Genomic DNA, 20455 nt, shown 5'->3' with positions numbered 1-20455 from the left:
TTTTTCATTGGGTTCCTGAAAGAAAACTGTTTTATGTTGCAGGACCTTGTTTAATGAACTGAGGATTGTTGTTGAACATCTAATAATGAAACCTGCTTGCCCACTGTTTGTGAGAAGACTTTGTCTCCAGAGCATTGCCTTTATAAGCAGACTGGCACCAACAGTTGCATAGTTTAACATCCAGCTAAGTTATATATAATATAAATAAGCATTGTTAGCTGCTGGTACTTCTGCTATGGATGGTTAATTCCAGGTGTAAAACTGACCTCAGTGCAATTTACATAATTTACATAAATGCATCTCGAAAGAAAAATGATCATTTTCCTGGCATGTTAAATCAAGCCTTTTAAACACTTTCTGAGAAACTTTATTGTAATGTATTGTTAATAGTTAGGGAAGTTTGAATCTTGTGATAAATGTATCAAAAATTCTTTAGATGCTGCTGTGCCTTTATCATGAAGTACATTTATTTCTCTGGTAAAAATAGCTCTAAAATTTGTTTTCATCTAATTGGTAACCTGAATTTATATCTGGCATGAGTTCGTTATAGTAACATTAACATGTAAATTCAGTATATTTTGAGACAGTATTCTTTTGCCATTCAGTAATTTTGGTTGATGATTTTAACAAAAACACTTCCCACTGTATTTAATTTCAAATTGCTTTTAAATTGATTTTGTGCTGCTTTGTTAGGACAGATTTATTTTAGATGTACCATTATAGTAGGAATTCTATATGTATCTTATACTATGACCTTCCAAAATTTTATTTTCATAATTACTTCTGTGGCTTTGAATATTTTTTTTAAAAAAGGCCCAACTGAAAGCTTGTTAACCAATTGGGTAAATATTTGTGGTCACCTAAGCGTTTTACATCAGAGAGCAATACAGTAGTCGGACAGTTTTCCTTTCACAGACCCATTGAGTAACATTTCTCAAATAGGAAATCCTTCTTTTAGAAATGTGGATACATAGGTTTTAGTATTACTGTAGTTTATACAATTACTTAGATCAGATTCTTGACTGTGAGTTTTCTCGGTTTCTTAGGCTTGATTTTCATAGACAGTTGCAGCAATTCAGATGCCTTTTGAAAGGAATGTAACTGAAGATTGAGCGCATGATTAAACTTTGTATCTGTTCTGAAATAATAACGAAGATTATACATACCCATCAAATCTGACTTAAAAGGTTAAATAGAAAGGTTTATAGGAAAGATTATTGCCTGGGAATGGAGCCAGGGGAGGAGTTGTGGGGGAAATAGTACACGTTTCGGTGGTGTAACGCACAGCTGTATTTGGGGGGGTTGGATGTATTATGCAACTGTGATTTGAGTTGTATAATAGGTTAAATGTGTTCGTTGAGCTTCCATTAACTCCTTTTTAAAATTCATTCTGATCTTTATTGTTGCATGATTGGACATGTTTAAAACCTTGCAAAATGTAAATACAGAGTAATGTAACGGTTTTTTGTGACCAGTTTTCTTCTATGTGCATGTAACTTGGATTTCTCCAGCATACTCTGACTTATCAGTAACATCAGTTTTCTTTTTCAACTTTTTGATCTATAGAAATGTGATACCTACTTGATAGCTCAACTGTCACCAGCTATTTTTGTAATTTTGTAATATTTATCTACTAAGTTAGAGAAGCCTCGTAGTATACAGTTGATTGTAGGGGTGGGGCAGTCTCACTATCACTATGTATCACTATCTGATGGTTTTAAAAACTAAACTTTCTAGAGCAATAAAGTAATTATAAGGTTAAGTAAACAATATATTATTGATTTCTAATGACGTTTTTAAAAATTTGAATTGTATCGAGAAATTTTGGCAGCTGAAGGCATACTTTTAAGTTACTAGGTGTTTTTGTTTGCTTTTGCAATTTGTTTTAATCTTGAGATAATTTTAGATTTGTAGAAGAGTTGTAAAAAATAGTAAAGAGAGTTCCTATATACCCTTTACTCATCTTCTCCTTGTGTTAACAGCTTCCATGACTATACAACATTTATTAAAACTAAGAAATTAACCCTGGAGCAATGCTATTAACTATTAAGGTACAGAACTTATTCACATTTCACCAGTTTTTCCATTTATTAATTTTCTTTTTGTGTGCTCTGTTTCTACCATGATGTTTCTTTGAATGATCTATAAGTATGCCTCTGTTTTTAGTTTTTCCTCTTTATGTTGAAAATTACTATTGGTCAAAAGGACTTTCCTAAAGGAAATAATTCATGTTTAACAAAAAGAATATAACATTAATACTATTACAATTTAAAACGCTCTGTGCTTCAAAAGTCAATGCTTTTATCACATAATGGAGTTATATTTCTGATATGCTCATGTTCTTTAAAGGAAGGCTTGATTTATAAACAAAATACTACTAAACTCATGAAAAAATAAATCTTACAATTTGAGCATTACTAGATGTTTAGTTAGCATGAACATGTAGTTAGGAATTTTGCAGTATGAATACATACAATTAGCTAATTTGACATCTGAAATTATAGGGTAACTTGCATATCTATCAAATTAAAATTAAGGAAATAGAGTATATAGAATGAATGTACTAGGAGAAGTTATAGCTGCGTAGCTGAATTTATTTTTACTTACAGGTTTAAAAAAAAGTTGATTTAACATCCAGAATATCTAATTCTTTAGGAAGTGGTATAATGCTGCTGTTCTTCTAGTACTTTTAGATATTAAACCTTCTTGGACAGGTGGAACAAAATCTGCTTTATTTCTAACAAAGATCTATATTCCATTTTGTAGACTTGATTCCTCATGAATTTTAACTATTTAACATCAGTCTAAAGAGAAATTTCATAAATAACAATTAGTATTTAAATTATCTTGGCGTAAAATTCACGAAGGTAGATGCTCCTAGAAGAAGTAAGCAAGAAAAAAAGCTAACCTTTTTTTTTTCCCCGGAACGCCAGCCCCTCACTGCTGCGGGCTCTCCCGTTGCGGAGCACAGGCTCCGGACGCGCAGGCCCGGCGGCCACGGCTCACTGGGCCCAGCCGCTCCGCAGCATGTGGGATCCTCCTGGACCGGGGCACGAACCCACATCCCCTGCATCGGCAGGCGGCCTCTCAACCACTGCATCACCAGGGAAGCCCAAAAGCTAACCTTTTTTTAAAAAAAAAAATGAATTTAGTTATTTAGGAACCTCCCTTACGGGGAAAATCAAGGCATGCTTAACATTAAACCAGAAGTTGTGAAGGATTTATGGTCTGTTGTATAACTAAGAATTGTAAAGCTATCAAAATACTTCTTTTCCTCCCAAAAATCAGGATCAAAAATCAGTTTAGGTTTGTGAGTTTAGGACATGAATATTATTCATCCAAAAAAGGAAAATAAGTGTGTATATAATGCTACGAGCAGAACTGAGAGTTTTTGTTCTTTTTAAGTTTGAGATAAGAATAAAATTAATTTTGAGGGATTGTGGTAAAGATCCTTATCTAATGCTAAGGAATCTGTTTTAATTAATATAGTTCTGAAGCTCCCATCCACCCATCTACCCAAATCCCCTTTTGATCTGCTACCCTCAATGCTGTCACCCATATTGAGACTGATTTTTATTCTGTAATGAAAACCTCAAGGGAGAAAGTAACCACAGTTATGCTTATGAGCAGTAGGTGGCACTCTTTCCTCAAGTAGTGCTCAGCTGTTTCATGGGCCATGTTGGAAGGTTAAATGCCACTAAATCCTGAGTCAGCATAAAACTAAGGACCTGAATTCCATGACTCTTTAATATGTAATTATTCAATATTCAGTAAATATTTAGTAAGCATTTACTATGAGTACATTTTAAAAATATTGAAATGTTCAAAAGCTGGAAGAAGTACCCTGTTAATATCTGCTTCCTAGGTAAATAGTAGAATAGGCCACAATTATTGGTGTTATTCAGATCATGGTCTCTCTGCGTTTTTTTGTTTTCATAAGTGCCTAAATTACCTAAACACATCAATTATAAAATTGCTCTTTCTCCTTCATTTCAGGTATGTAGAAAAATGGTACTTAAAATTTGTTCATGGTCATTTTGTAGGTGTACAAGGTGTAACTAGTTCCATCTCTTAAAATTTAGACTTTTCACAATAATACAAAAGCATATTGAAATTTTTGGATATTAGGAAGGGTACCTAGATTTGTAAATTCAGTTTGAGTTGCAGAGACAACTATTGATAGTTTCACTTAGCATCTCGTTGGAATTTCTCTAGAGTTAAGAGAATTCTACATAGGTTATATGATAGTGTAGCTCAACAGATAATATACCAAAGGCATATACGTTTTATAAATCCAGGAGTTATTTCCAGAGATTGTTGTAATGGGCAGGCCTGTTATAATATTCTGGGTGGAAAGTTGTGACTGGATCTGATACTAAGGATAAGAAAGGAGCTGCTAAAAGTTTGGGAGGTTTCCTGGTAGTTAATTACTCTATGACATGTTTATCTTCAGAGGTGGTATTTGGGAGGGTTCTTAGAAAGGAACACATCCCTGTGTGAGCGATTAACTATAGAGTAGTCTCTCTCCTGTTGTGCAGCGCAAATAGGAAAACTGACCTGCACTGAATTTGAGTTGATGTGACAAGAGATAAAGTACAGTATTTTTTTAGTCTAAAACAGATTCTTTTTCTTAGAAAATGATAGAGAAAAATTATTATTGGGTATCTTTGCTGGAATCTAAAAATTAGTTCACATTCCAGAGGAAGGAAAGGCCCAAGAATCATTTCCCTTTTTCCATCATAGTTTTCCCGAGCTACTTTTTTGATATGCTCAGTACTTTTAAACTAACCATTTTTTTTTCTTGGTTCATGACAGTTTAGTTCCAACCTAGACTATTTTCTTTTGTAACTTTAAGACAAATGCTTTTGATATGAATTTTTGCTTGCGTATGTATCTGTAAGTTGAGACCAAATGGGCAAAGTCTTGGGCAGATAACATTTGTGATATGTATATATTGAAACAAATGTAAAAGGGTCACAAGGATTAGAAAGAGAGTCATAAAAAACTGCTTGATATATAAATGCATTACTTCTGGTGCTCTATATAATGGGATATATTGAACTAAAAAATCTGTATACACAGTATGTCAGCATTTCTTAGTAACTTCTTTTGAATCCATTTTTAATATCTAATATTATACAGGTTGGGGAGTTACATACTCTTCAGGCCAATACTATCCAGACTGTATAAATTTATAAAATAAATTGAAAAATTCATCATTCCCCTGTATTCAAGATCAAAGCACATAAATGCTAATGTAGGGCTCAGAGGGGACATAATATTGCTCCTGAATATTTGAGAAAATGTGAACTCCTTTCAAGAAAATCTAATAAACATAATAATCCTAGCCTGCTGACACTAAGGAAAAAGGACCTCATTCACTCTTTCTTTTATGCAGTGATTTACTGGTCCCTACTGATTCTCAAATTGAATCACCATACTAAATTATCTGTGCTGGTACCTGTGAAAGTAAGCCCTGGGATCCATATTTGTTTTGTGTTCTGCTTAAATCAGCAAGAATGATAAATTTGATGGTGTGAAATTGGAAGTGTCAAGGGCTTTCTTTGGTGATTGAGCAAAATAATGTCTCCACTTGTAATTTATTGTGACCCTTTTTCACTGTATTTGCTTTGTATATCTAATATTTATTTCAATACAAATTAAATTGTTGTTCCCTCATCTGTATTGTTATATCTAAGATTTTATTGATGTAAAAATCAAATTGCATAATAAAAAAAATTTTCTCTGGATTTAAGCTGATTTGAAAATGTTATGTTGCAAAAAAAACATTTAGAATTTAGCTTTCCATTGCTCTTCCTTGCCTTATTGTTAGAATAAGGTGAATTTGAACTTTTTTTGTCTTCAGCTCATCGCAAACAATAGAACTGGTGTAATTTTGTGATCTAGTAGGAAACTGGAAAAAAAAAACGTGGGCTAAGGTGAAACTGGAAAGAAAAGAAAAATTGTAGTGCATCTCTCGGCTGTTCACTTGCTTGCTCTCCTGTACTTCTTTGTCTAGTGAAATTTGCAGCCTAGTGGATGAGTTATTTGTAACCCTAAAATGATTCACAATACACAGTATATTCAGAGTCATAAATCAACACAGGATAACATAGAGGAATATATTTCCCTTCCAGATGTTTAGAGTTGGCAGATATTTTGTGCGGCAATTTTAATAACTGGTACTAAGCAAAACACTGAAGAAGCGAGTTAAATCTTTGTCCACTTAGAGATTGTAGTCTAAGAGGCATTATGGAAATCAGTTGTATAAAGGCAATTTTGAGAGGTGAATAAATATTGAATTCGTAAATGAGTTGTCCGTGTAAGGGGAAAAATGTTTGATAGCTCAATAAATTGAGTGTTAGGAGAATTGATTTCCTAAAGATTCAGTGGTATAGGCTCTTAGGAACATATTTGTTAATTCATAATGCTCTTTCCCTGAGCATATGGGGATATTTGAAGCTGTTTAGGAAATAATTCTGAGCTTTGGGGAGGGAAAAGTCATGTCATTCCCTAAGCCTGGTTGAATGGAGTGACTTCTCAAGGAAGTGGTCAGGCATTGCTTATCGGGGAAGGAGAGTTTCGAAAGCAGAAAAAAGGAGGAGCGGTCAAGAAACAATAGTGCAGCTGTGGGGCAGGGTCCTGGTTCCTCCTTAAGGAATATAACAATATCTTTGAGTTCTGTAGGAACTATGGCCCCCACTTGGGTGGAGAATGGTAACTTAAGGCCGAGCACAAGATTCCTTGAACACGGCTCTGTTACCTCACCATAGACCAATCAGAAGAAAGTGCACACGGGAAGTCAGATCCCTCTTCCCCAAATGATTCTCCCTTAAAAAACTTTCATAGTCAAGCAGAATCTTCAAAGTTGATTTTTGGATACCAGTCCGTCTTCTCCCCAGATTATTCAGAATCTTCAAAGTTGATTTTTGGATACCAGTCCGTCTTCTCCCCAGATTGCTTCCTGAATAAAGCAACTTTTCCTTTCCAACCAGCACTCTCATCTCTTGAGTATTGGCATTACAGTGGCGAGCAGCAGAACCTGAGTTCGGTAACAACACCACCTTCCTCCTGGGAGAAGAAGCTGGAGATTGAGTTAATAATTGATCATGCCTATATAATGAAGCCTCCATGAAAATCCCTGAACTGTGGGCTTTGGAGAGCTGCCAGACTGGTGAACATACTCGTGCTGGGAGGGTGGTGCAACCCAAATCCATGGGGACAGAACCTCCTACACTTGGAACCCTTCTGGACTTCCATGATGTCTCTTCATCTAGCTGTTCATCCATATCCTTTATTATATGATAAACGTAAACACATTTCCCTGAGTTCTGTGAGCTGTTCTAGCAAAGTATCAAACCTGAGGTGGTGATTGTGGGAATGCTGAATTATAGTCAGCCAGTCAGAAGAGTAGGTGACAACCTGGGACTTGCAACTGGTGTCTGAAGTGGGGACGGCACCATGAGCCTGAGCCCGTAACTTGTGGGATCAGATGGATGGTGTCAGACTGAACTGAACTGTAGGACACCCAGTTGGTGTCTGCAGAATATCGCAGCATTGCTTGGTGTAGGAAACCCCACACATCTGGCATCTTAAGTATTATGAGTGTGAGTAAAGGAAGAAGTAGTGTTTGTTTTCCTTTCAGTGGACACAGTTAAGTAATGGCATAGGTAAATAACATATCCAGAGTACAATACGAAAGAATGAGGAGGCTCTGTGATGTACTGATGTGGAAAAATCTTTAAGATATAAGATTAAGAGAGAAGCAGATGTATAGTTGCATGTCTGTGTATAGATTTGTTGCCTACCCTGGGGACTAAGGTGAGGGTAATTTCATTACTACTTTATAAATCATGAATTTTCCATCATGCATTATACTACTGATGTATACATTATAGGCAAATAAAATTTAATAAAAATAATATGAACATTAAAAAAAAAAAGTTGTCAGCCAAGATCCCCGAGAGTTATCAGTCTAAACAGGCGATTTGTCAACAAAGGTTTGGTTTTTTTTAAACTTCTTATGGTGAGTTTTGAACATACATAAAAATAGAATAGTATGATGAACTTCCATATTATTATCACCCGGCCCTCATTAAATCCCCCACCATGGCTACCCCAGTCTACTTTCACCTCTATTTACTTTTTCTTCTAGTTTAAATAATTCACATTATTCTATACCACTAAGTAAAAATTACATTGTGTTTCTAAAAGATAAGGATCCTGGGACTTCCCTGGTGGCACAGTGGTTGGGAATCCGCCTGCCAATGCAGGGGACACGGATTCGAGCCCTGGTCCGGGAAAGATCCCACATGCCACGGAGCAACTGAGCCTGTGTGCCACAACTACTGAGCCTGTGCTCTGGAGCCCGTGAGCCACAACTCCTGAGCCCATGTGCCACAACTACTGAAGCCCACGAGCCTAGAGCCTGTGCTTCGCAACAAGAGAAGCCACCGCAATGAGAAGCCCACGCACCGCAACGAAGAGTAGCCCCAGCTCGCTGCAACTAGAGAAAGCCTGTGCGCAGCAACGAAGACCCAACACAGCCAAAAATAAATAAATTTATTTTTAAAAAATAAAAGATAAGGATCCTTTTGAAGATCATTATTAAAAAATTAACAGTAACATAGGTCTCTTAGATTGGGTGTCTAGAAGTGACTGACTAACAGCAACGCTCTGACATGAAAAAGGCTTAACACAATTTTATAACAATAAGCATAACATAAGGGAAAGGGAAAATTCTAGTGTTTTTCAGTAAAAGGAAGACTTTTTCCCCTGTGTTGCTGCCCTCAGAGAAAGACACAGAAACCACCACCCTTTAGGGAAAGAGGTAGGGAAGATTTTGCCTTCCCACTTCACTTTCTCCCTCCAAAAGGAGATAGTGTGTCCAAGGATTTTTTTCCTTGAAAACATGGAGAGTGTGGGACTTTGGCAGTCTTACTGGAAACAGAGAGGGGTTAGGTCATTGCTTCAAAGGAAGGGAGTGCTGTTAACCAAAGATGGAGATAAATAACATTAGAACCATTGTTCTTATTAAATTACCTTTAAAACTATAGATATTGCCAAATAATTAAATAGTGGAATTCAGGTCAATTTATTCCCAATTTTTAAAAAATGATAGCCTTTAAAAAGAAAACAGTAGTTTATAGTATTTTTTTCATTTAAATTATTTAAATTTGGAGCTCTACAATTATTTATTCCTAGACTTCCAAGAGTAATAGGCCATTTCATTTAAGTAACAAACTACAAACCCTCAAGACAAAGAAATGAAACTTGTAGTGATCCAGAATAAAATGGGTGTCGTTTTTTGTCATTAACTCATAAAAAATACAGTTGTATATGCAGGTTTCTCTGATCTGAAATAATGGTCCTTGATACTGTGAATTACCAGGTTCATGTTTTACAGTTCCATTTAGTAATATACAAAGTATATAGTTCATCTTTTGAGGTATTTACAAATTACCTTTGTCTGAAAGGCTAAACTTCCCTTTAGGGCTTACTGTATTATTAGACTTATTTTGAACTGAAGTTTTTAATATGAACTTTATATTTTCCTTTCCTGAGGATGATCCTCAATTTCAAAATAAAGGCAGAACATTTCTTACAAAAATATTGGAACAGTTTTTAGAAAAATATTTTAATTTGGGCTCTGATATTTTTAGTTATATGGATATATTGCTGGGAATAAAATATTCTTTCAAAGTGAGTAATTAAACGTTTACCCTTATAATTAGAACCTACCAGAGGGCTTTTTTTCTTTCTTTTTTTTTCTTAACAGAAAGGATATTAACTTACTGTGGTAAAAATCAAAGAATCTGTAAGGTTTATTACAACTCCATTTGAGCTTTTATGTTCATTATACTTGCTCTAAAGTGCTTTGTGCAGCTATAATTAACTATACATATTTATATAGTACTGATATGCTTTTAAAAATATTTATTTATTTATTTGGCTGCACTGGGTCTTAGTTGCAGCATGCAAGATCTTTGTTGCAGCATGCGAGATCTTTGTTGCAGCATGCGAGATCTTTGTTTCAGCATGCAAGATCTTCGCTGCCGCATAAAGCTGTTAGCTGCGGTATGCGGGATCTAGTTCCCTGACCAGGGATCGAACCCTGGCCCCCTGCGTTGGGAGCACGGAAGCTTAACCACTGGACCACCAGGGAAGTCCCTGAAATGCTTTTGATAACATCCATATCTTTTAACCTTTCTATAATAAGATGCACAAGCAACTTTGAAGTTAGTTTATAAAATCATTCCTACTCTATTTTCTGTATACTGGTAGTTATCAGATTCTCAAATTTTAAAACTTTAGAATCTTATTTTAATTACACTACAAGCAAAGTGCCCCTTGGTGGCAAGTTTTTGGAGAAATAATTCTATTGGCTCTCATTTTGCCTGTAATAAAAAGCCATGGGCAAGGGGTGGAGGGAGAGAAACATTGCTTGACTCTTGATTTTATTTCCAGTGGTTTTTACATTAAACACCCAATCAAGGATATAAAGGCCTTCTTACTAATGATTTCTACCTTTTAATGTTAAAAAAAGTTTTTAGACCATTTTCATTGGTTAATAATCACTATTAGTTTCCAAGGTACCTAAGTGAGCTAATGAATTTTTCCATTATATTTATGAAACAAGTAGACTTTTTATCTCTGTTTTATGGCTGAGAAACCGAATTTCCACGGACAGGTCAGTGGGAATTCCTGACTGATAATTTGTGAAGGAAATCATTAGAGCCCTCATTCAGCCCACGTTCACTGAGTGAGTGCGCATTTTTATAGTCTAAGTAACAGTCTTGTGACAGCTTATGGATGTTCTTTGGGATACCATCATAATTTGGGTATCATAAGATTAGTTCTTTCTTTTTTAAAATTTTTAGAATAGGGACTTCCATGGTGGTCCAGTGAGTAAGATTCTGCGCTCCCAATGCAGGGGGCCCAGGTTCGATCCCTGGTCAGGGAACTAGTTCCCACATGCATGCCACAACTAAAAAGAGTCCACATGCCACAATTAAGAAGTCAGCATGCCGCAACTAAAGATCCTGCATGCCGCAACTAAACCCAGCGTAGCCAAAGTAAATAAATATATATCTTTAAATAAAACAAACATTTATAGAATAAATGATTTGATACTTAGGAGATGCCTCCATACATGGGCTGTTTGTCCAACCTTAAGGAGGTCATCTTGGACACTCTTACGTGTCTTCAAAGTTTTGAGCAAGGATAAGAGGAGGTAGATGCTCTTCTTCTGTAAGTGAACTGTTTTTGGTTGTCATAGGATTCTCTTATAAATGGATCTCCTAGCTACCATGCCAGGAAAAAAGTATTGCATATTAATTACACCAAATACCCATTTTTTTTAACCTTGAAATAATACATTATCACTCACAGACATCAGTAGAACTTAACACTGGTTAGTTATTTCAGTGTCATTTCCATGTAATCTTTTAGTTAAGACTGTGTAGCCCATCTCCTATATTTTCATTGTTTATTCTTACCATTAAATGGAATATAAAAAAGCCCTTTGAAAAATGCAAAATTAATTTGGGTTGTAATTAACCACTTAGTAAATCTGGTTGTAAATCACAGTGCAAAGTCACATAGAATCTTTTGAGGATTTTTTGTTTGGTTTTGGTTTTTGTTGTTGCTACTGATGTTGATCAAGGCTTTTAAAAAGAAACAGATGGCCAGGATCCCAGGTTTTCAACTCAGTATTTACTGTTACCCAAGGAAAATAAACGGAAGGGATAATGCCACAAACACCAATGTATTTAAGTTTCCTAACAAGAATAGGTGAATTGGCCAGTGACAGGAATGTCAGGAGCAGTGGGAAGACTGAACTGAGACAGAAAGTACCCGTAACGACATTCAAATTCAAGTTAAGAAAACGTTCTAAACACTGCCAGTCTCACACTGTGGACCCAATTTAGCTATGGGCCACCAGCTTGTGGTCTCTTCCTGGGCCAGTTCACACTGTTAATAGTAATGGGTTCTGTACTAGACCCTTTTGACTTCCGGTCCTGGTGAGTTGGGCTGGATTACGTTAACCCCAAGAACTCATTCCTTTTGCTGACGAAAACAGGCTTAAAGATCTTCTCTATCTCTTTCCTTTGTGCTCCATCCTTGTCACAGGCCTTGTCCCGACTCAGATGCCTTTTGTGAGAGAAAATACCTAGGTTTGAACTCTATAATGCTTCAATTTTCTTCATACTCTCTTGCCAATAATTCTCAATTTTGACCAGAGAGAGGAGGGGAAGGGAAAGGAGAGTAGGCACCTCTTAAGTAAGGAGAGATCCTCAGGCCCCTGTGGCCTAAGGCTTAGTTGAGTGACTCCATGACACCTTTCCCCTTTATACTCTGAGGTACAGAAAGACAAATCAGGAAGAAAGAACTTCTCTCTAAGCCTAGAGCTCAGCTTAGGTGAAAAGCCCACCAGCACACTTGGAAGGCCAATGGGCGAAACATCATTCCACAGGCAGTCCTACTTTTTCCCTCTTCCTCACCTTATCCTTGTCTTTATTTCCTTTTTCTCCAAGCACGTTGACATCATTTGAACCTTTCTTTTGGCAGTGTCCTCAACACTTGCCCCATGGTCCTGCTGTATCCACCTGGCAAAACCTCAACCTCTAATCTAAGATAATACCTAATACCTCCCCAGCTTCTCTTTCACAGCACAGTATTTTTCCTTTACACTTTTTATTAGTGTTGTTCAATCTCGTATATTCTTTCTTATTTCTCATCTGCTTTTACTATTATTCGAAAAGGTATGTCAGAGTCTCTCACTGTGATAACAGATTTGTCAGTTTCTCCTGGTAATCCTCTCAATTTTTGCCTTGTGTATTTTAAGGCTATATTATTAGGTGTAGGCAACTTTAGAATTTTATCTTCCAGTTGAACATTTTATATCATGGCCCTCTAACTCTAGAAAACAACTTTTGCTTTAAAATCTGTTTTGTTTGATTTTAACCAAGTACATCAGGTTTCTTTTGCTTAGTTTTTGCCTGACGTGTCTGTTCCCACTCCTGTTCTTTATGCTTTAGATGTGTCTCTTATAAACAGTTATTCTGGATTGTTCTATCGTCAGCTCAATCAAGCTGGGAACTACATTTTCCCAGAATTTCCTTTTCTGGGTTAGACTTGGCTCCCAAAAGGAATTTGTATGAGAATTGACAGGTAGATGTGAAGGAGTGGCCTTTACTTTGAAGGTTTGTAGACAGGGTGATGAGTAACTACAACAGATGCCCAGCAGGGTCCAGTGTGTTTTTCTCTTTGTGCTTCTTACAGCTCTTCTTCCTGAAGGCTGCTCCAGGTCGGCCTCCACTGCTTGGCTGAGGACCCAGAGGTGGTAGACTCACAGGGGCGATAACTTCCCATAGAACTCTCCACAAATTCCTATTCCATATCCGCTTCGCGATAGATGGGATACGCTTTGTTTCTCATTTTTTCCTTATAGTCTTCAACACGCATGGCAGTGCTTAGGAGACTAGTCAGTATCTTTGATTATCTCCCCTTTCTGGATATTGAGGTCTCCACCTCCTCCCCCAATTGTATAAAATCTACTTTCAGTATAAATTCCTTGTCTCGTAACGCAAAGTTCTGCTTCCCTGACTGAAACGTGACTAGCAATAATATATAGCTAAACTTTTAAAAATGGTTTGATAACTTTGTTTTTTAACTGTATAGTTTAGTCCACTTATAATTACTGTAATTACTGATATATGTGGGTTTATTTCTAGAGTCTTATTTTGTGCTATTTGTTCTGCCTTTTCTGTTTCTTTTTTCCTCCTTTTTTTAAAAAAAATTTTATTTATTTATTTTTGGCTGTGTTGGGTCTTCGTTTCTGTGCGAGGGCTTTCTCTAGTTGCGGCGAGCTTCATCGCACTGCGCAGGCCTCTCACTATCGCGGCCTCTTTTGTTGCGGAGCACAGGCTCCAGACGCGCAGGCTTAGTGGCCATGGCTCACAGGCCCAGTTGCTCCGCGGCATGTGGGATCTTCCCAGACCAGGGCTCGAACCCGTGTCCCCTGTATTGGCAGGCAGATTCTCAACTACTGCACCACAAGGGAAGCCCTTTTCCTCTTTTCTTGTTTGTGTCTTTCGTTGTTTGTGTGGTTTTTTCCCTTAGATTTTTTTTTTTCAACCCATTTTTCCCACTCTACTATTTTGGAATTTATACACACTTGCCTTTTTTTTTTCTTTTTCTTTTTCTCCCCATTAAACTTTAGAAATTCGAGCATGCAACAGAGTTTTCGGTTAAAAGGATTTAAATTTGCTTCTGCCAGGTGCCTTGAGGCATTACACACTGGGACCACTTAAACTCAATTCTTAGCTCTTAGCTCTTTTTTTTCCCCACACAGGAAGTGTAAATTTAGGGTACAAATGTTATGAATACTGGCTTGTGGTTACGAATTCTTAGGGAAGATTTTTCTTCCCTCCACCTGACACCAAGGTAGAAAAAGCCAACTTTCCTAGCTGTCTCTAGACTTCAAATGCAGTTGTTTGTTATGCAAACTTCTGTTAGATTCCCCTCCTTGCGTGGGGCCTCTTCTTTACCTCCTGCCTTTAGTGTCCTGTTCTGGCTCCCACCCCTTACCCTAAGTTTACCAGGAGCTGGAATAGATTACCTGTGTGTATTCACTCATTCTGAAAATTCTTTACATTTTGCCATTTTGGGGTTGCTTTTAAGGTGTGTGTGAGGGGGGTAATTTTTTTTCCTGTTTAACATGATTTTTTTAGGTTGATTTGAGAACTAGTCAGCATTAACAAGAGAAAAATGAAAAAAAGCTTCCTTTGGTGGTGTTTCATTCTGAAAAATCTGAAGGACCCAAAGCCTCCTTCCTAGATAGATGGAAACTAAAGGCTCCTTTATTGCCAGTACAAGATAATGGGAGGCAGGAGATAGCGAAAGATTTGGGAGAAGGGATGAATAGAGAGGGAAAGTGATGGTGGAGAGGTAGAATCTGTGCTATGATAGGATAAAAAACTCCATGGGAAAAGTAAATAAAGGCTTTGCCACATACTCTGGCCTCTTTTTTATTCAGGATGTCTCTGGTTTTCTTTTTGGTGATGGATTCAGGTGACATACTAGCTCACATGTTAAAACATAATGAAGGAGTTAAAATACATGCAACATCAGGAGTAATGTCAAAAAGTCCACACACGGTGGTTCCAATCTTTACAGACATTCTTTTAATTTCCTTGGGCCTCAATTTCCTCATTTGTATAATACGGCCAGTAGAGAATTATTTTGAGGATTGTTTGAGGTGAACTTGTACACTGTGAAGTTTTGTACAAATAGCTACATTTTATATTATGCTTCTCATTTTACCTTAGGAGATTCTGGGACTCCTGGAATTTAAAGAACTTCCTTCAAAATCCTACTTGATGAGTCAGTGTTGATTAAAATTTATGTTGCCATGTTTTAAGTCAGCACCTTTCAGGGAAAAAACGAAACTCTGGACCTTTAAGAGAATGTTGTTCTTTTTCCCTTATTAAAGTACAAAGCCTTATGTTGATAGGTGGATTTTTTTTTTTTTAACCTCTCACAATTCCAGGGACATAAAAGTTGATGCAAGGGACAGAAAGCAAAACTGCTATTACTTGGCAAAGTCAGATCAGCCTCTGTAATTGCAAGAGTTCTCTCCAGAAGTACTTCTTCAAAATCAGTAAATGATTGAAAGTCCTCTCCAAAACATGCTCTTTCTAAACGATCCCAAATGAATTCTTAAGAAGGATGGAAAAATAGTCTAAGAAATGCTCGAAACTAAATTTATCTGTTAATGTGCAGAGAATGATGCCCAGAATTACAATTTTATTTTCTTTAGATATGGGTATGACCTGAGACACATAGGAAGTAGCAGAGATAAGATCACTGGAAAGGGCTTCCCTGGTGGCGCAGTGGCTGGGAGTCCACCTGCCGATGCAGGGGATTCAGGTTCGTGACCCAGTCTGGGAGGATCCCACGTGCCACGGAGTGGCTGGGCCCGTGAGCCATGGCCGCTGAGCCTGCACGTCCGGAGCCTGTGCGATCGCTGGAAAGCAGTAGAGCACGGCCAGGATCTAGGGCTCTGAGATCAGACAGACCTGGTTTCAGTCACTTCTTAGCTGTGTGATTTCTGTTTCTCCTGTAAAATGGGGATAATAATATCCTATCCATTGTGAAATGATAAAATGAGCTCAAGCATATAGAGTGTTTAGCATAGTGCTTCACATAAAGGGCTCAAAACATTTTGGCTGTCGTCGTCATCTATAATTTAGGACAATTCTGTGGAGTGCTATACTGAATAAATTGAATAGTTGTTAACATAATTTCCCACTTATTTATATCCCAAATAGTCAGAAAATAACTATAATTATTTTCCAGGTACTGTTTAGTAATAATTGATGTTTGTAACAATGACCACCTCCCATTTGCTCCCCTACCCAGGTACTGTAAAATTTTGAATTGTCACTAAATTTTGGAGATTACATGATATTGTGATATAATGGTAAGAGAACAGAATAAAGCTGAGAACCCGGGTTTCAGTACTAACTACTTCTACAGATCTATGACCTTGGGTAATCCATTTAAACACTTCCCACATATGTTCCTCTTTTGAAGAACAGAGGGTAATATAGGATCCAGATCACTAATGTATGTATGACAGGACTGGGTTTTCTTCCCTACCACTTCCTTCCATTTTTCTAGAATGTTGAATTCTAAAGCCTACATTAATAGAAGGGTTAAGGTTTTTTGATTTTTGTGTTTTTGTTGTTAGTTTATTTTCCCAAATAAAGTTCATCTTTTTTTTTTCCTTCTGTAGAAGAGAGTTTTTAAAATGTTACCTAAGGCAATAAAGGAGAACAAGTATCAGTGCAATGAGGAAAGTCCTAATTGCAATAGATATTTTATCTGGGAATCAGACCCCCGTGAGGACTACCCCCCCACTTCAAGCATACTCAAGTTTTGAAACCTGATCACTATCAAAAGCAGAACCACTTGGAGCAGAGAAAGATTGACAGCATCCTTTGAAGGCAAGACCCAGGAAAAACTGGAGCTGAGACTTTAAGGAAAGAGTGAATGTATCAGAAGGACTAAGAGGGACTTCCCTGGTGGCGCAGTGGTTAAGAATCCGCCTGCCAATGCAGGGGACTCGGGTTCGAGCCCTGGTCTGGGAAGATCCCACATGTCACGGAGCAACTGAGCCCATGCAGCACAACTACTGAGTCTGTGCTCTAGAGCCCGCGAGCCACAACTACTGAGCCTGCGTGCCTCAACTACTGAAGGCCACGTGCCTAAAGCCCGTGCTCCGCAACAAGAGAAGACACAACCTTGAGAAGCCCGCACACCGCAATGAAGAGTAGCCCCCGCTCGCTGCAACTAGAGAAAGCCCGCGTGCAGCAAGAAAAACCCAACACAGCCAAGAGACTGCGTGTGTGTATGGAGCGGCACTGTCCAATAGGAATATAATGCAAGGCACACATGCAAGCCACATATATAATTTTAAATGTTCTAGTAGTTGGGAATTCCGTGACGGTCCAGTGGCTGAGAATTCCTGCTCCCAATGCAGGGGGCCTGGGTTTGATCCCTGGTCAGGGAACTAGATCCCACATACATGCCACAACTAAGTGTTCGCATGCCACAACTAAAGATCCTGCATGCCGCAATGAAGATCCCACATGCCACAACTAAGACGGGGCTCAGCCTAAATAAATAAATATTTTAAAAATGATAAAAATAAAATGTTCTAATAGCATATTAAAACAGTAAAAAGAAACAGGTGAAATTAATTTTTATAATCTGTTTTATTTAACCCACTATATCTAAAACATTATCAACAGTTATTAATTATTAATAATTTTACATTTTTTTTTTCATATTAAGCCTTCAATATATATTTTATTCTTACAGCACATCTCAATTCAGACTAGCCATATATCAAAGGCTCACTCTCCACATATGACTACTGGTTAGTGTATTCAACAACACAGATATGGAAGGTATGAAGGAGATTGTCAAAGATTCTCTGGTGACCTTGGTGTTACCACATGCTGTTCCCCCAGAGTCTGGGACTAAGACTCCATGGCTGTGAATGGAGCTTAGGGACAAGTTGAACAGATTAAAACACTCCACTGGCTTGTGCACTTATGGACTTTGTGTTGTTTGGATTGCATGGCCTGAAAATGAAGCTGCGATTGAACATCCTTTAGGATTTTGTGTGTATATTAAATTGACCAACATTAAGACTGCTTTATTATATAGTAAACCACCTTGCTCTTCCATTATATGGTGTATTAGTCTGCTCAGGATGCCGTAACAAAATATCACAAACTAGGTGACTTAAACAACAGAAATTTATTTTCTCAGTTCTGCAGGTTGGGAATTCCAAGGTCAAGGTGCCAGCAAAGTAGATTTCATTCTGAGGCCTCTTGGTAGCCACCATCTCACTGTATGGTCAGGTGGCCTTTCTTTGATGTGTGTACTTGGAGGGAGAGAGAGAAGGATATTTCTCTCTTCCTCCTCTTATAAAGCCACCTATTGGCTTAGGGCCCCTAACCTTATGACCTCATTTAACCTTAATTCACTCCTAAAGGTCCTGTCTCCAAATACAGTCACATTGGGGGTAGGACTTTAACATAAAAATTTGAACAAAATCCACCCCAGTTAGTTAAACAGAAAAGGATTTTTTTGAAAGGATATTGGGCAGCTAACAGCATTTTTTAAAACGAGGGGAGACTCAGGCTTGGAAGCTCTATAACCAGGAAACGACACAGCTTCCTATTTCAGTTTCCATTGACACGGTCGTCACTATTGCTGGGACATGCCCCTGGGCTTCTGTCTCTACTGCCTCTGAATTTGTGTATTTGTGCCTCACATCTCTTCCCTCGTCAAAACGTGTTCCATGAGATGCCATGCTTTTCCCATTATTTTCTTGCAAGTTGAGGCCTCTCACAGATTTCTGATGGTTGGTTGGAGCCTCTGTCACATCTGTGGGCCCTAGCTGGAAAGGAGCCTGGGAAAGGAAATGCCAGCCTTCCACCTTGGGGAGTTAAACCCACAAGGTGGGAGATTCTCCAGATATTGGAAGTGTGTTCAAACTATGCTGGGCAGCCACAAAATATAAATGTCCTTCACTGGCACTGAGTTCTATCATTCGAAAAAATATTCCAGGTCAAGAGGCCTAAATTTAGTTTAAAAAATTTTGTTTAATCCAGAATTTGTTTCCAATAGCAACTGTTAAACAATCTGTCTGCTTTCAAATTTACTTTTCTTTATTCCTGACCTTGCTTCTAAGCTTTATCAGTTGCATATTTTCTCATTTGACATGTTGGTAGGTAACAGCCAAAACCCATTGCCTCGGTTTCATCATGGACTGGGGGGTGGAATTAGCAAGCAACGTGATGCTTCACTTATGGAAAAGGAATAAGAGTGTGAGCCCATTATCAAAAAAACAGCAGGGGTGTAAGATATTGGGCCATCTCAGAGCGTCATGCCTATTACCATAAAATCCACAGTATTCAGCAGCAAGGTCGGTGAGAAGCCTGTTGCCCAGTTCAAATGGTATATTAGATTCTATGACTAGTCTTGACACCACATAACCAGTTTTTCGATAACCTTTAATATTTCTTTCCTTTTCTTTTTTTTTTTTGAAAGCAGGAATGACTCTGCTAAATTATTAGATATTTAAGTTTAGAATTCATTGTCATTTCTGCACAATTCAGTTGCTGAAATAACATGTAGCAGATGCTACAGTGCAAGTTAATGAATAATTATTTTTTGTACTATGGCCTCTGACTGTAACATCTGTCACAACCCTGTGGGTTTAGTAATTATTCTTTTGACACTTTCTCAATTTTTTTTTTGGCGGAGCCGAGCCGCATGCAGGATCTTGGTTCCCAGACCGGGGATGGAACCGGCGTCCCCTGCCGTGGAAGCATGGAGTCTTTACCACAGGACGGCCAAGGAAGTCCTCTAAAATGTTTTTAGCTTTAAAAAAAACCAAAACACATTGTTTTTTAATGTTTTGCTGCAGTCTTTAAATTTTGCTTTTGTTTGTTTAATTATTTTCTATCTATTAAATTCTTCCATTTGTCCTAATTCTTTAGAAAGTGTAGTGGCTCTTTATGGTCTACTTTTGTTTAAGTATAAAGAGGAATGTGAAATTCTTCAATTGATTTTTTTCTTATTGTAAATAAGCCAAAGCCAGGGTCAAGGTTATTTACCATTTCTGGGGCACAGTTTAGCCTTCAGCTCTCAAGGGCATATTTTCAGCTTGTTACAAGCCATGCTTTGACTTCCCTTCTTCAAAGTTGGCTCTTTCTTAACTAGGAAACAGGGCAGGGACAGGATTATTTTCTTCCCATTTCAGTTTCTCTATAACTGCTGTGTCCAGAAGTAAATATGGCATAGCCAAAATTAATACCAGAATTGACTCAATCCAACCTCTTTTAAAAAAAAGGCTAAAAATAAAGGCCTG

At 37.6% G+C, this 20455-nt stretch overlaps 1 protein-coding gene across 2 annotated transcripts in view; it reads left to right on the top strand.

Moving 5' to 3' along the window:
* Nucleotides 1-20455, top strand: part of TMEM33 (transmembrane protein 33) — a 67852-nt gene that overhangs the window by 17806 nt on the left and 29591 nt on the right. The window contains exon 8 of one of the 2 annotated variants that reach the window (XR_007477284.1): nucleotides 43-1200. Coding sequence is in view for 1 of the 2 variants with exons in the window: in XM_004268316.4 (XP_004268364.1) it covers nucleotides 43-172 (130 nt within the window). In the remaining variant the exon portion in view is untranslated. Of the gene's footprint in view, nucleotides 1-42; nucleotides 5751-20455 lie in introns of those variants that run through there. The other variant, XM_004268316.4, reaches the window with a different exon arrangement.

The sequence above is a fragment of the Orcinus orca genome, chromosome 4 (assembly GCF_937001465.1).
Source record: "Orcinus orca chromosome 4, mOrcOrc1.1, whole genome shotgun sequence".
NCBI lineage: Eukaryota > Metazoa > Chordata > Mammalia > Artiodactyla > Delphinidae > Orcinus > Orcinus orca.
This window is presented reverse-complemented; position numbering and strand designations above follow the sequence as displayed.